This window comes from Penicillium canescens, assembly GCF_028828765.1.
Source record: "Penicillium canescens strain IBT 15451 chromosome Unknown utg000005l_segment0_segment0, whole genome shotgun sequence".
Classification (NCBI taxonomy): Eukaryota; Fungi; Ascomycota; class Eurotiomycetes; order Eurotiales; family Aspergillaceae; genus Penicillium; species Penicillium canescens.
The window spans coordinates 2,538,836-2,551,889 of NW_026703967.1; the positions used below are offsets into that span (position 1 = coordinate 2,538,836).

The 13,054-nt window shown below is 47.4% G+C and overlaps 6 protein-coding genes across 6 annotated transcripts; 4 read left to right on the top strand and 2 right to left on the bottom strand.

Moving 5' to 3' along the window:
• Window positions 1–371: 371 nt before the first annotated feature.
• N7446_008564 (cytochrome P450) lies at window positions 372–2,169 on the top strand (the record flags this gene model as incomplete). The annotated part of the gene is made up of 5 exons (XM_058517309.1): window positions 372–573; window positions 639–1,510; window positions 1,575–1,685; window positions 1,741–1,907; window positions 1,995–2,169. The coding sequence occupies 5 exons, from the start codon at window positions 372–374 to the stop codon at window positions 2,167–2,169; spliced, it is 1,527 nt and encodes a 508-aa protein (XP_058370955.1).
• Window positions 2,170–3,183: 1,014 nt separating this feature from the next.
• Window positions 3,184–4,113, bottom strand: N7446_008565 (uncharacterized protein; the record flags this gene model as incomplete). Its single annotated transcript, XM_058517310.1, has 7 exons — window positions 3,184–3,279; window positions 3,331–3,454; window positions 3,502–3,592; window positions 3,653–3,760; window positions 3,818–3,869; window positions 3,917–3,970; window positions 4,024–4,113. 7 exons carry the CDS (start codon window positions 4,111–4,113, stop codon window positions 3,184–3,186), a joined length of 615 nt encoding a protein of 204 aa, XP_058370956.1.
• A 2,592-nt stretch (window positions 4,114–6,705) lies between these two features.
• N7446_008566 (uncharacterized protein) lies at window positions 6,706–7,509 on the top strand (the record flags this gene model as incomplete). Its single annotated transcript, XM_058517311.1, has 1 exon — window positions 6,706–7,509. The coding sequence occupies one exon, from the start codon at window positions 6,706–6,708 to the stop codon at window positions 7,507–7,509; it is 804 nt and encodes a 267-aa protein (XP_058370957.1).
• Window positions 7,510–7,756: 247 nt separating this feature from the next.
• N7446_008567 (class II fructose-bisphosphate aldolase) lies at window positions 7,757–8,623 on the bottom strand (the record flags this gene model as incomplete). The annotated part of the gene is made up of 1 exon (XM_058517312.1): window positions 7,757–8,623. The coding sequence occupies one exon, from the start codon at window positions 8,621–8,623 to the stop codon at window positions 7,757–7,759; it is 867 nt and encodes a 288-aa protein (XP_058370958.1).
• Window positions 8,624–9,596: 973 nt separating this feature from the next.
• On the top strand, window positions 9,597–11,039 carry N7446_008568 (NAD(P)-dependent oxidoreductase; the record flags this gene model as incomplete). The annotated part of the gene is made up of 3 exons (XM_058517313.1): window positions 9,597–9,852; window positions 9,915–10,408; window positions 10,482–11,039. 3 exons carry the CDS (start codon window positions 9,597–9,599, stop codon window positions 11,037–11,039), a joined length of 1,308 nt encoding a protein of 435 aa, XP_058370959.1.
• Window positions 11,040–11,868: 829 nt separating this feature from the next.
• On the top strand, window positions 11,869–12,648 carry N7446_008569 (uncharacterized protein; the record flags this gene model as incomplete). Its single annotated transcript, XM_058517314.1, has 1 exon — window positions 11,869–12,648. One exon carries the CDS (start codon window positions 11,869–11,871, stop codon window positions 12,646–12,648), a length of 780 nt encoding a protein of 259 aa, XP_058370960.1.
• Window positions 12,649–13,054: the final 406 nt, after the last annotated feature.

Here is a 13,054-nt window from a genome sequence, read left to right on the forward strand (position 1 = left end):
ATTGTTACCAGGGTCGCCGGCAGGTGTATTGTTTTCGCGCCGGTCCTAGCGCGAGATGCGCCTGCATGGGGCGAGATCGGATGATTTGCTCAACGAATCGCCGCGCCGAATATGTATACTTAGTAGGGGGCATGAGCTGTCTCTGCTCCGGTCTTCCTATCAGGATTAGGTAGTAATGCATTGATCGTATGGAGGCTCTAAATTATCTATTATGAAATATGGAGTTCAAAGCATTATCTTATATTAATTACCCTGCAGGTCCCTGTAGGTTCTTTTTCTTCTTCTTTCGCTCTTGTCCCTCTTATTTTTCCTTCCGATACTGTAATCTGTGCTCTTGAGCCTCACCCCTTCCTGCTACTTTTTGTATCACCATGATGGATTACACCGGAGTCTTGGCGACATCGATTTTCGGGTTTTTGGCGCTGCGAACTGTTTACCATTTGTATTTTCATCCGTTGTCCAAATTCCCAGGTCCGAAGATTGCTGCTGCTACTTTCCTTTATGAGTTCTACTACGATATTATCAAGAGTGGCATGTACATTTGGGAAATCGAGCGCATGCACGAGAAATACGGTAGGTATATAACTTACTTCATGTCGGAAGTATATAACGAGATATCACCAACTAACATCAATCAGGCCCAATTGTGCGCATCAACCCACGAGAGATACACATAAAAGACCCCTACTACTACGACGAAATCCACGCCGGCAGCGCGCGCAAAAGATCAAAGGACCCCAAATACGCCGTGGCTTTCGGCGCACCCTCTTCCCTAGTAGGAACAATAGGCCACGACCACCACCGCTTTCGCCGCAACATCCTAAGCAACTACTTCTCCAAACGCTCCGTGCAAAGCCTGAGCCCGTTAATCCACGAGAAAGTCGACAAACTCATCAGCAACTTCGAAAAAGCATACAAAGCAGGCACCGTCCTCCGTCTCCATTTGGACTTCGCGGCCCTAACCGCCGATGTCATCACCCACTATTCTTACGGCTGGAGCCACGGCTACCTAGACGATAGCGCCGGCTCGCGCAGCAATGATCTCGCCGACGCTGTTAATGGGTTGATGGTCATGTTTCATATTAACCGGTTCTTCCCGTTCCTGATTACGGTTTTTAGGGCTGCGCCGCCGGCTCTGTTGCGTTGGTCGCAGCCTTGTATGGCTGATTTGTTTGATTTGAAGAGTCGATTGCGGAGACAGGCTAGTGAGACTGTGAAGAAACAGCAGGAGACGAATGGTACAGACGGGGAGGGGCGGTCGACTATTTTTCATGCGTTGACTAGTTTGGATGTGCCGGCGAATGAAAGGGGCCTTGATCGCTTGGAGGATGAGTCCGCTTTGCTTCTTGGCGCTGGTACCGAGACTACTGCGAGGGCGATTGCTGTTTCGGTGTTTTATCTTGCGCGGGATAAGGATCTTCTTGATAAGTTGCGTGTTGAGTTGAAGACTGTTCTTGAGACGCCGTCGTCTAGGGCCTCTTGGACAGACTTGGAGAAGTTGCCTTATTTGGTGGGTTACTATCTTTCCTCTGGGAGTAATTTGAAGAATTGCTGACTTGTTATTCTTTTGTTAGACGGGCGTTGTGAACGAAGGTCTTCGTCTTAGCCATGGCATGACAACTCGCCTAGCTCGGGTTTCGCCGACCGAGCCTATGTTCTATAACGACTGGGTAATCCCCGCCGGAGTAAGTATACAATACTCTTTCTTCGTTTACAATATTCTGAGCGCCGATAATCTAGACCCCTGTCAGCCAATCAAACTACTTCGTCCACATGGACTCAACCCTCTTCCCAGAGCCCGAAAAATTCGACCCGGAGCGCTGGATTCGCGCCGCAGAGAAAGGCGAATACCTAAATCGATTCATCGTCTCGTTTACAAAGGGAAGCAGACAGTGTCTCGGAATGAAGTGAGTTCCACTTCATCCCATCCCTCCCCGCCCCTAGCATGAATTGACTCCACATTCTTGCGGTGTACATGTACTAACAGAAAACAGTCTTGCCTATGCCGAGATTTACCTAGCTCTGGCTCATATTGCGCGTCGTATTGATTTCGCACTTTACGAGACTACCGTTGATAATATCGCTGTTTATCGCGATTTGGGTATTGGATGTCCTAAGGTTGGTTTCTTGGGTGTTAGGGCTATTGTGACGGGAATTGTGGAGGTGTGAGATTGACAGAAAGTATATTGTAATTTTCTGATGTTTATATTAATTTGAGTCAATTGGTTTGTGATTAGGTCTGTGACGCAGCTTTTGTAGTACTTTTACATGTATTCTGGGATTATGAATTATGTGCTGGGCGTGTTTAGAATTTTCTTAGTTTACTGTTGTACTTAATCCTACGTGTTCTTAAGTTACGGTTGGCAGCTGGGCTGATTTAAATTGGGACTGACATGCAGACAGGGGTCTTAGTCTGGAAGTGTCCTTCCTGTTTCGGTGCATACATATATTAGTTTCTATTCGTTGCGAGAATTTAGCATTACGCACATGCACGCATCAATTATTTGCGGTTTTAATATCCAGGGTCTCGGGTCCGCCGGTAGTCTCATGCCTAATTGGGTTAGTTGTTTATGTACGTCGCATGGCTGGATATCTGATGGCAGAACTTATGGATTAGCTTGTATTTGCTTTTTTCTTCCTGTTGTTGACGTGTTGTATCCTGGTTCTTGCAAACAGGAATTTAAATTGGGTTAATGCAAGGCGAATATTTATTCTGGGCAATACACTGACAGACACAATATATTTGCTAGGCGTTCACAACTAATGCTTTGCAGACAGTCTAGCCGTATGAATTGCACGTTGTACTTCATTCTTTTGCTTCCGTCGTGCGATATATATGTCTCACCAGATTTCATAAGATTCTTCGGCATACCCCTTCATCTCCTATCTCGCTTCGCTTGCCATTTAAGAGCGAAGAAGATAGTAATAAAGAGCACAGAAGCCAAGACAGAAAGACCGAGATAGAGCTTCGCACCAATTTTCCAATGTGGTGCCTCAGCAGCGGGGAAGGCAGCGATAGGCAAGAAAGCACTGAAAAGGTACGAAAAGAGAGTCCCAGTTGCAAAGAGAACCGTTCTCACTTGAGGTTCTTTTTCAAGATGTGCAGCTGCCCAAGCACAGAGGAGCATAGTTGAAACCCTGTCATTGTTAGTAAGAATGATCATGCTAAGTGAATTGCGATACTCACGCTCCAACATAATTCATATACCAACCGACCATATAAGCACTCTCACTTGCAGGTCGTATGACTAGGATGATTAGTGATGTGATATTGATCGTCTATTATTTAAATTAGTATCCCTTGTTTTATTTTGCTTGATAAATGCTTACTGAGTGGAGAAGCAAAAATGGCAGCCGAGTACCAAGATAATCACTAAATCCGCTGAACAGGAGCTCGGCAACTAGTTGAATAGCCTGACCCGCAATTGGCAAGTAGTTGAGCATTGCAACCGAGCTACATACTGATTAGGTTTTGTCTTTGATGGAAGAGGTAGTTCTTACTATTTCCGGGTTCCATCGGGGTTTTTCAGCGACTTGAGCCAGAGGTTGAAATAGTTCGAAGGTGTCTGGTTTGTTCCAATAGACCAAGCAACTATTGAGTGTGATCAAAATGATGAAGCTATAATACGAACATAAGGACCAATTGACTTACTCGCAAACAGCCAGATATGCCAGAATTTAAAGCATCGTAGGAAGGTCTTGATGGTAATTCCTACCTGGGGATCGCGGCCAATTCGGCGAGTCCGTTCTTGCGCAACCACTTCATCATAACTTTAGTGAGCTTGTTCAAAAATTTCGCGTATTTAGATGCACATACCGAGATCTTGAGGCCTTAAGTAGAATTTGGCAAGCGGATTCGGACGATCGGGCTAAATAGTCAGCGTGCACCAACAAGTTGCAAGAACTCAGTACTTACAAAACCAGGTAGAAGAATGAACGCAATCAAAGCCACAAATATAGTGCAGACACCCTAAAAGATCAAAACGTATTCTAAATTTTCGGAAAAATTGGAAGGCCGCTCACATTAATGATGAATGCCCATCGCCAGCCGGTTCGACCCAGAACACCCTCAAGATTAGTTGAAAGAGCACCCTGCATCGCGCCAGATAACATAGCTCCGACCGGTTGGGCAATGTTATAGAGACTCATCCGAAGAGCCATTTCATGCGGTAGGTACCATTGACTAAAGTGCAGAGTCAATACGTGCTTTGTTGAAGAAAAGCAAAGTGCTCACCTAATGATGGTGAAATACCCTGGCCATGTTGCGCCTTCAAAGAAGCCGATCAGAAAACGAAGACCATAGACCTACACCTGAAATTAGAAAAGGTTCAATGAATGGCGTGTTCATATTTACCTGCTTTGCGCTGGTGACCGTAGATAGACAGCAAGTCAACACGCCCCAAATTACCTGGTAAGGCTGTTAGAAAATTCAACCTAGATATAGCAGCGTGCATTTCAGTTACCTCGCATGCGGGCAGCCAGATTGATGGACCAATGTGAGATATTATGATGCATGATGGATATAACATAATCATATACCCGATGCTATTCGTGTCAGTGAGAACAGTATAATGAACAATGGTCTGCGTACTTGAAGAAAGTCGTAAAGTAGTTAAGCTCATTTCCATACAGCTTTAGATCTGTCTCCATTCCGGAGACATAGGCATTGCTCTTTGAGCTAGTCAGATTGATATTTCTTCGAGGGTCACAGATAAACCCACAATATTGGTTTGGTCTAGGTATTTGAAGGCATAGCCTAGGAAGCCAATCGTTAAGAAAAATAAATCTAGACGCCGTACCTATAGAAAAACATCAGTATCGAAGAAAATGCTTACTGATTTGAGATATTTGGCCATAATTACTAGAGCTCTCTCTTGTTTTGGGTCGGTTTCGACGACGGAAGAGACCGTGCTCGTAGCATTTTTCGTATTGGAGAGTATCCGTGAGATCATGATGTCGCCTTAGAAAGATTTTACCATATTAAAATGACATTTACGGACTAACTGCCTACTTTTAAGCTGGAAAGAAATAGTGCAATCGCTGGGATGGAATGGCATCATCAGACTAAGAGAAGACGTATTTGTTGCCATAACGCCGCTAATTAAGCTAAGTGTGTTTTGACGCTTATATAGAGGAAACACAAGGATTCCTCCAGCTGTTATTCTTTGAAGCGTAACTATCATCCTACTTTTCGATGCAAAATTGTGCCGTAAGTCACGATTGCTGATGGAGGAGAGACAGATCACACCATTACAGCTACAATGGCAGTATCATAGATAGCCGATAGCCTAGCGCCTCTCTTTCAATGCAGCAGCAATTTGGCCCCGATATTGTGCCATTTTTATCTTCTTTCATAGCGATGGAGAGGGACCGAGTAATGAGCAGCCTACTTCATTTTGAACTACCTCTTTGCGATAATTGCTCTCAGCCGGGATCGGGCCACGCCCGACTATAGCAGTGAATATAGAGTAATAATACTGCACGGAGGACCCGAAAGGCTGTTGTTTGCTTTTTCTCGAAAAGCCGATCGTAACCCGAAGTGGTATTATCACCGTCAACACCATTAGCATTGGATGCTTATGATATTCGTACAACTGGCCTACAGTTCAATTGTTTTGGCATATTGTTTCTGCAACATTCGAAAAGAGCTCACAATTTGAATATTTTAATAAAAAAACCAATAGCATAATGCTTGAGAGCTTTTGATTGAATTAATTCAATACAGGACGTTTGACCTATCGAACTAGGCCTATTAATCGAGGGGCGGGATCATGCTCGATGCAACCCAACTAAACCAGAGTCATAGCGCTGGGACAGCGATACTAACTCACACAATATCCAGAGTATGTGAGTAAAAGAAGGAATAACACCAACCAGCCCTATTTCTGTGCAAATAAGGCTGGTACAATGTTGTCATCAGGGTTGTGCTGCAAGGGGTGGACAGGGTTGCCAGGGGAATACCTCTCGCGTGCCGGACGCCCCTACACGCTCTTCGTTAGTCCCTGTCAACAATCCTTTGTAAAATTACGGTGTTTTGATTAGGCTGGAGAGGGTCCCTTGGCTAAAGTCTCTAGAGTCAATCCCAACTGGCAGAGACAGTAGATGAGGAAGTTAACAGCGATCATATATCCATTGGAAAATTAGATGCAAGTTCTCTGTTTATTGAAATTTACTCCACACGATTGGTCTGACACTAAAACCAGGAGCCTCAAGTGCGCCACCATGTCAACCTTAGTAATTCTGGCATCATGCAGGTACAACTCAAGTTGCGCGCCTTGATTATGTTGCAAAACGATGATCGACAGTTACTTCCTCTTGAACAAGCTCTGAACAACCTCTAACAAGCTTCCCTGGGCAGGTCCTCGGCCGATCATTCCACAGATCAAACATAACTCGGGGCTTGGCTCCATGTCCCTAAGCCAGCCCTTCCTCCAGCCCTCCCATGCCCATAGGACACAATGCACCCTTCTGCTATGCTACAGTCGTCACCCCACCAGCCCAGCGATGCTGATCCTTATCAATATAGGCGCGAGGCATGGACGACGCGGCAGATCACAAACCATAATAGACAGATACAGCGTGTTATACTTCTCTACATAAAAGCCATTATATCCCTTTGTCCCGGTCGCGCAAGTCTTTCATTTTCTTTGACCCTTTATTCATTCATTCATTCGCCTCAAATAGGCCTCTGACCAACTACACATAATGCACTACTCATACATCTCCTTGGCGCTCCTCGCCGTCGGCGCTATCGCGGCTCCCGCTGCCCCTCGCGCTGGCTCCGATGCTTTCGGCGACTTGAGCGAAATGACCTCTGGCTTCCCCTTTGGTCCATCGGGCTCGTCTACCGTTACAGATGAAGATAACGATGAAGGATTTGGCGACTTCGGCGATGGCCTTTCCGGGGCCATGGATGCTTACCAGCAGGCCCAGGCTGCCAAAATGTCCGCCCAAAACCCTAGCAGCCCCCCTAGCCCTACCAACGCTGTGATGGCTACCCCCGACGCGCCCGAGCCTGATGCGCCGGCAGCCGAGCCCATGGCTGATATTCCTCCCAAGCCAGAGGCCCACGAAACACCAGTCAAGCCGCTGGTGCCAGCCGTTCCGGCCGTTCCTTCTGTCAACGCCGAGCCTAGCCACATTACGCCTACTCACTCTGTTAAGGCCGAGCCTACTCACGCCATGAAGGCTGAGCCAACCCACTCTATCCAGAACTTCCAGGATGCCATGCAATCGCAGGCCTCCGCTCCTGTCCCTGTTGTGACTGAGGCTCCTATGGTCTCCAAAGCACCCATGGTTTCTCAGGCTCCCGTGGCTACCCCAACCTCTACCCACGCTCTAATCCACTCCCATGCCAAGAGCAGTTCCGTTGCCGCTTCGTCTTCCAGTGCTACTCCCTCTCCCAGCGCAACTGCTGCTCCTGGTCCTCTTGGCAGCCTTGTCGGGGGTCTTCCCGTTGTTGGAGGACTTGTTAAGGGTCCCCTTGCTGGCCTTGGTCTCCGCCGTTAAATTCAGTATCGAAGTGATAATATGCTGTGTACGATGTGGGATACCCTTTGTATCAAATAGTTATGTTGGTCACTTCCGCTCTTTTTTGTACTTGAATACCTTGGCAATCGGTTGGTGACATGTCTTTTTCTCCGGGAAGCTTTTATATACCAAGAAATTTAATTCATAGAATTCGGTAGCGGAGTTTGCTATCTGGATACTTTTCGTCTTTTATGAATGTCATATTGTCAAGTTCGCTCAACTCTATCTAATTAGACGGGTATCTCCCCCCAGATCCCAACCGATCAATACACCCCTCAACAGCCTTCTGCATCGCATTTGTCGCCTCCTCAAGCAAAGTAGTCAAAGGTACTTTCCCAGCCATCTCCGACTGCACCCGAACATACTCATTATTCAAGACCTTATTAATATTGATTTTGGACACGCCACAATCAATACACTTTTGAAAGATCTCCTCAGTGAACGGATCAGCCCCATGCAAAACAAGCCTAACCTCACCCCCAACAGCCTGATTAATAGACTGCAACCGCTCATACTCCAACTGAATCCCCCGCGGCCCATACTCGCCATGCACATTCCCAAAAGCAGGCGCTAACCAATCAATGCCCGTATCGACAAACTCCCGACTCTCCTCAGGAGTCGTCAAAAGACCCTCCAAATCCGCCGTATCCGCAACCCCATCTTCACCACCCTCAATCCGACCAGGTTCCGCCTCCGTCGCGATCCCCCGCGCGTGGCAGTACTCCACCAGCTCGCGGGTTAGCGCGAGGTTCTCCGCTTTCTCGTAGTGTGACATGTCGACCATGATGCTGTCGAAACCGCCCAGGTCGGCTGCGTACCGGATTATCTCGGGGGTTTGGGCGTGGTCCATGTGCACGGTAATTGGGACACTGGCTTTGCGGGCTGCTTCGGCGGCAGCGTGTACGAGGATTCCGTCCGCGTAGTGTATTGCCCAGGGGAAGAGGAGAATCATTGCTGCGGAGCGTTTGGCTTCGGCTGCGCGTACTGTTGCTAGGATGCCTTCCACATTGTAGCAACACATTGCGGGGATACCGTAGTGGTTTGTAGCGGCATGGTCGAGGATGCGCAGGGCGCGGTTCTCTTTGAGGGACATTGTGTGATGTGTGAGGGGCTATAGTAGAGGCAAGAGAGAAATATGCACCAATAAATCTAGTCTCAATGCTAAGTTGAAGGTTATATAGTCGGGTTGGGGTGAGGTTGGTCGCATGTTGTCCGACCCTCGGAGTTAGGCCGAATTGCCCGCTACGTCACTTGGGATGTGGGGGAAACACATAGGAGACTCGGAGCGATTCGGATAGTTTTTAATATGATTTTAGGGTCAAATTAGATGCAGTTAGGTGTACTTGGAGCTTGCATGTCTTTACATTTCTTTACGCTGACCACGAGTCTAGTTTTAGGACCTCCCAAGAGAGTTGCTGATGTCTTGAGACGTTACCTGTGCCTTGGTGAAGTTCAGATTAGTTTACCTTGTGCTATTTCATGACATTCGGGCGTATTGAATCGCATGTTTTCCGAGTCGTCAGTCCCCAAGCCGCGTGCCCTCAATTCGCGTGGAAGCTATAGATCGCGACTCTTAGGGACGAACTATGCAATATTCTTTAGTTTTTTTATAGATATAGTACTATCCATAGATTTCCTTTCGAAAATATAAGTAAGTCACTAATAGCTATCCCTTTTCCGTAGTGTTATATCTAGATAAGTATAGTGAAGCATAGTCGTGGACAGGTGTTCGGTGAACTCTCCGAACCTATGCAAAACATTAGCAACCCTGAAATACTCTGACATGGACCCTTAACTTCTCGATTATCCAATCGGCAACACGGAAAGTCGGATAACCCCAGGATATCCAAATTCGGCTCGGTTTAGGCTAAAGCCAAGGGATCTATGCGGTACTCGGACTTCGCCCGAATCATCCCACCGGGGCCCTCATTTCCCCAGACAAGTTCCCCTCACATAAAACCCCCACGCGGGCATCGATTCATCTTTAATATTCAGCACATCCACTCCCTGGAGGTTGTAAATATCCTCTGCCTTTGTCTATATACCCACTTTTTTCATATATCACCATGTCTAAACCGTCCATTGGCTTCGTCGGCCTAGGAGCCATGGGCTTCGGCATGGCCACCCACCTCGTCAAAGAAGGATACCCAGTCCACGGCTACGACGTGTTCCCCGCATCAGTGGAGCGCTTCAATGCCGCAGGCGGAATCCCAGCATCCTCGCTGCTCGAGTCCGCCCAAGATAAGCAGTTCTATGTTTGTATGGTGGCGTCAGCGCCGCAAGCACAGAGCGTGCTTTTCGGCGAGGGTGGTATTGTCAAAGGTAAGCTGAATACATATTCAATGGATATTAAAAGGGGCAAGTTACTTAAATTCTCCAACTAGCCCTCTCCCCAAACGCAACTCTCCTCCTTTGTTCCACTGTCCCGGCTACCTACGCCCAATCTGTCGCGGCAGAGCTTCAATCCTGCGGCCGCGGCGACATCCTCTTCATTGATGCGCCTGTTTCAGGTGGAGCCAAGCGCGCTGCTGACGGTACACTTTCTATCATGGCCGGCGCATCGGATGCCGCGCTGGAGAGCGGGCGGTTCCTGTTGCAGGCTATGTCCGACTCGAACAAGCTGTACCTTGTGCCTGGTGGTATTGGCGCGGGTAGCAACATGAAGATGGTCCACCAGGTTCTGGCGGGAATTCATATTCTTGGTGCTAGTGAGGCTATGGGCTTTGCGGCGCAGTTGGGTCTTGATGCGATCAAGACTGCTGATGCTATTAAGTCTTCTGATTCTTGGACATGGATGCATGAGAATCGCTTGCAGCGTATGCTGGAGGAGGATTGGCATCCTGGTGCTAGTGCTCTGACTATTATTCTTAAGGACGTGGTAATTACCTCCTGTTCTTCCGGCTTGGGTTGGGTTATGCGCAACCGCTAATTGACATGTTCGTTGTTTTTAGGGCATTATCACCACGTCTGCTCGCCAAAGCCATTTCCCGACTCCTCTTTGTTCGGCCGCTGAGCAGGTTTATCTCTCTGCTTTATTGCAGGGATATGGAGCTGTGGATGACTCTTCCATGGTGCGCCAGTACTTCGCGGAGCCAATTATGAAGGTCTCCAGCACTAAGTCCGCTGAGGAAACTGCCGAGTCACTTCGGCTCGTCCTCGATTTGATGGAGGTGACCAATCTTGTTGCAGCAGCCGAAGCTATTGCATTTGCACGCTACCTCAATGTCGATCTCAAGCAGTTCTTTACCCTTGTCAGTGATGCTGCCGGAGCCAGTCGGCAGTTCATGACGAAGGGATTAGAGATGATTGAGGGACGTATTGGAGAGGGCGCTGGGTCCGAGACCATTGATGCTGCTATTTCTCGTCTGGAGAAGGCTTCGCAAAAGGCGCGGGACCTTCACTGTCCGTTGAATCTGGGTAATGCTGCTTTGAGTGTGCTGTACATTTCCAAGAGGTCGGGGCTGGGTGCTGAAGGGAGCACTAGTGTGATGAAAACTTTTGGCAACTAATTTAGATATACCAATATTTGTTTGCAAGTTTGATCAATTCTGTTTCTTTGAATTCAATATTTCATGTATTCTTTTCGGTCTATCCGCAACTGCATGCACTTTTCTCACCTCTTTTCTCACCCATTTTCGAGTGTCTCCGGTTGTAGGATATCTTCATCTGCATTCGTTCTTGCATTACAATGCTGGCATGACATGGTTGCCTTAGTCCATAGGACTATTTAGTCTGCTGCTCCATAGAAAATTTGGATCCTGAGCTGCTTTAAATGCACGTCATCTCCAACTTTGCCAGTTTTGAGCACCTCGCTGCCAGCTGAGTCCAAGCGCGCAAAGATGGCGCAGGGTTGAGGATGTTTCGTCTTCATGTGATGAATCAGCGGCTCCATACCCTCCTCAGAGCAATTCCGGTCCTCCCTAGTCATTGTTTCAGCCTTAATTCTCAGAATGCCGTGACAATAAGAACCAGCTGCTATTGTAGTTGTGACGAAGGCTTTCAGAGCAATGCATCTACAGAAAGCATGTTGAAAGCACATATAATCCTCGTTATTAATGTTTGTTTCGTCATTCTTTACTAATCATGAATCGTTATTCTAGACGCAGTTACGGTCACTTAGCCAGGCCGAGTACTAAGTAGTAACTGTGTATCTAGGCCATTCTCTTGATCACTTCAAGAAAGGGAGAGATTCCACGAGCTTCTGGTCGAGGGGCTTTGGTCCACGTCACCATTTTCTAAATAGTCACACGTGACGGGGGTAGGGACTATATCAGCAAGGATGGAGTAGCCCAAGCGTAAATCGCACAAATAACTCTCACTTCAAACACGTCCACTATCATGGCCGGTAACACTACTCCCAACCTTGCAGTTCTCATTGACGCGGACAACGCCATGCCATCTAGAACTAAGTCCTTACTTGCAGAGGTCGCAAAATATGGCACAGCTCATGTGAAGCGGGCTTATGGGGATTGGACTAGCACCAACTTGAATGGCTGGAAGGAAGAGCTTCTCATACGGGCGATCCAGCCGATGCAGCAGTTTGCGTACACTAAGGGCAAGAATGCGACTGACTCAGCTATGATCATCGACGCAATGGACCTTCAGTACCAGAAGCACCTTGACGGTTTCTGTCTCGTCTCTAGTGACAGTGACTTTACTAGGTTGGCCGCTCGTATTCGCGAATCTGGACTAACTGTGTACGGATTCGGGGAGCAGAAGACGCCTAAGCCCTTCGTCGCTGCCTGCGATAAATTTATCTATACCGAAAACCTTGTGTACCATGAGGAACTTATGCCACATCCCGATAGGGTTATTGTACCCAAAAATCGTGTTCCAGTACGGCAGGCCCGGGCAGATGACCACTTAATAAGTCTGCTACATACGACGGTGGAGACGGTCTCCGATGACGATGGATGGGCTGAGCTCGGTCGTATCGGTATTATTCTCACCAAAAAACACCCTGACTTCGACTCTCGTACCTACGGATACTCTAAGCTTAGCGATCTAATCTCTACCTTGCCTCTGTTTGATGTTATCCGGCACCCTCCTCGAGAGGGTAAACCTGAAGGGATCTACGTGCGCGATAAGCAGCGGAAGGACAAGAATCGTGCTAAATGATAAACAAAAATGGTCATCGTTCTCGACGTACAAAAAGCGGCGTATCTCCACTGTCTTCCAATTCATCACTCTCCCCCTTCGCATGCCCCGTTCATCTTCCTTGGTACGTTTGGCGTAAAGAACCTACGTAAGCTGTCGGTCTTTTCTAATCTGACCGATCGTCTGTCCGAGGATGCCACTTTCAATCCATCAAATCTGTTGGGCATCCCAAGTCAATATAGCTATTCATTAACTGAATCATGTCTTTTAACAGCCTGTTTTCTACCCAAGATTCTAGTCATTACATATTGAACTTGTAGACCAAATTAAATCCATTGGCGATCCAAGCTGCCCAAATACAAATACGAGAAAATGGTTCATTACTGAAACACGCGTGTTTTGAATTTTACCTTAACTGAAGAGAAAT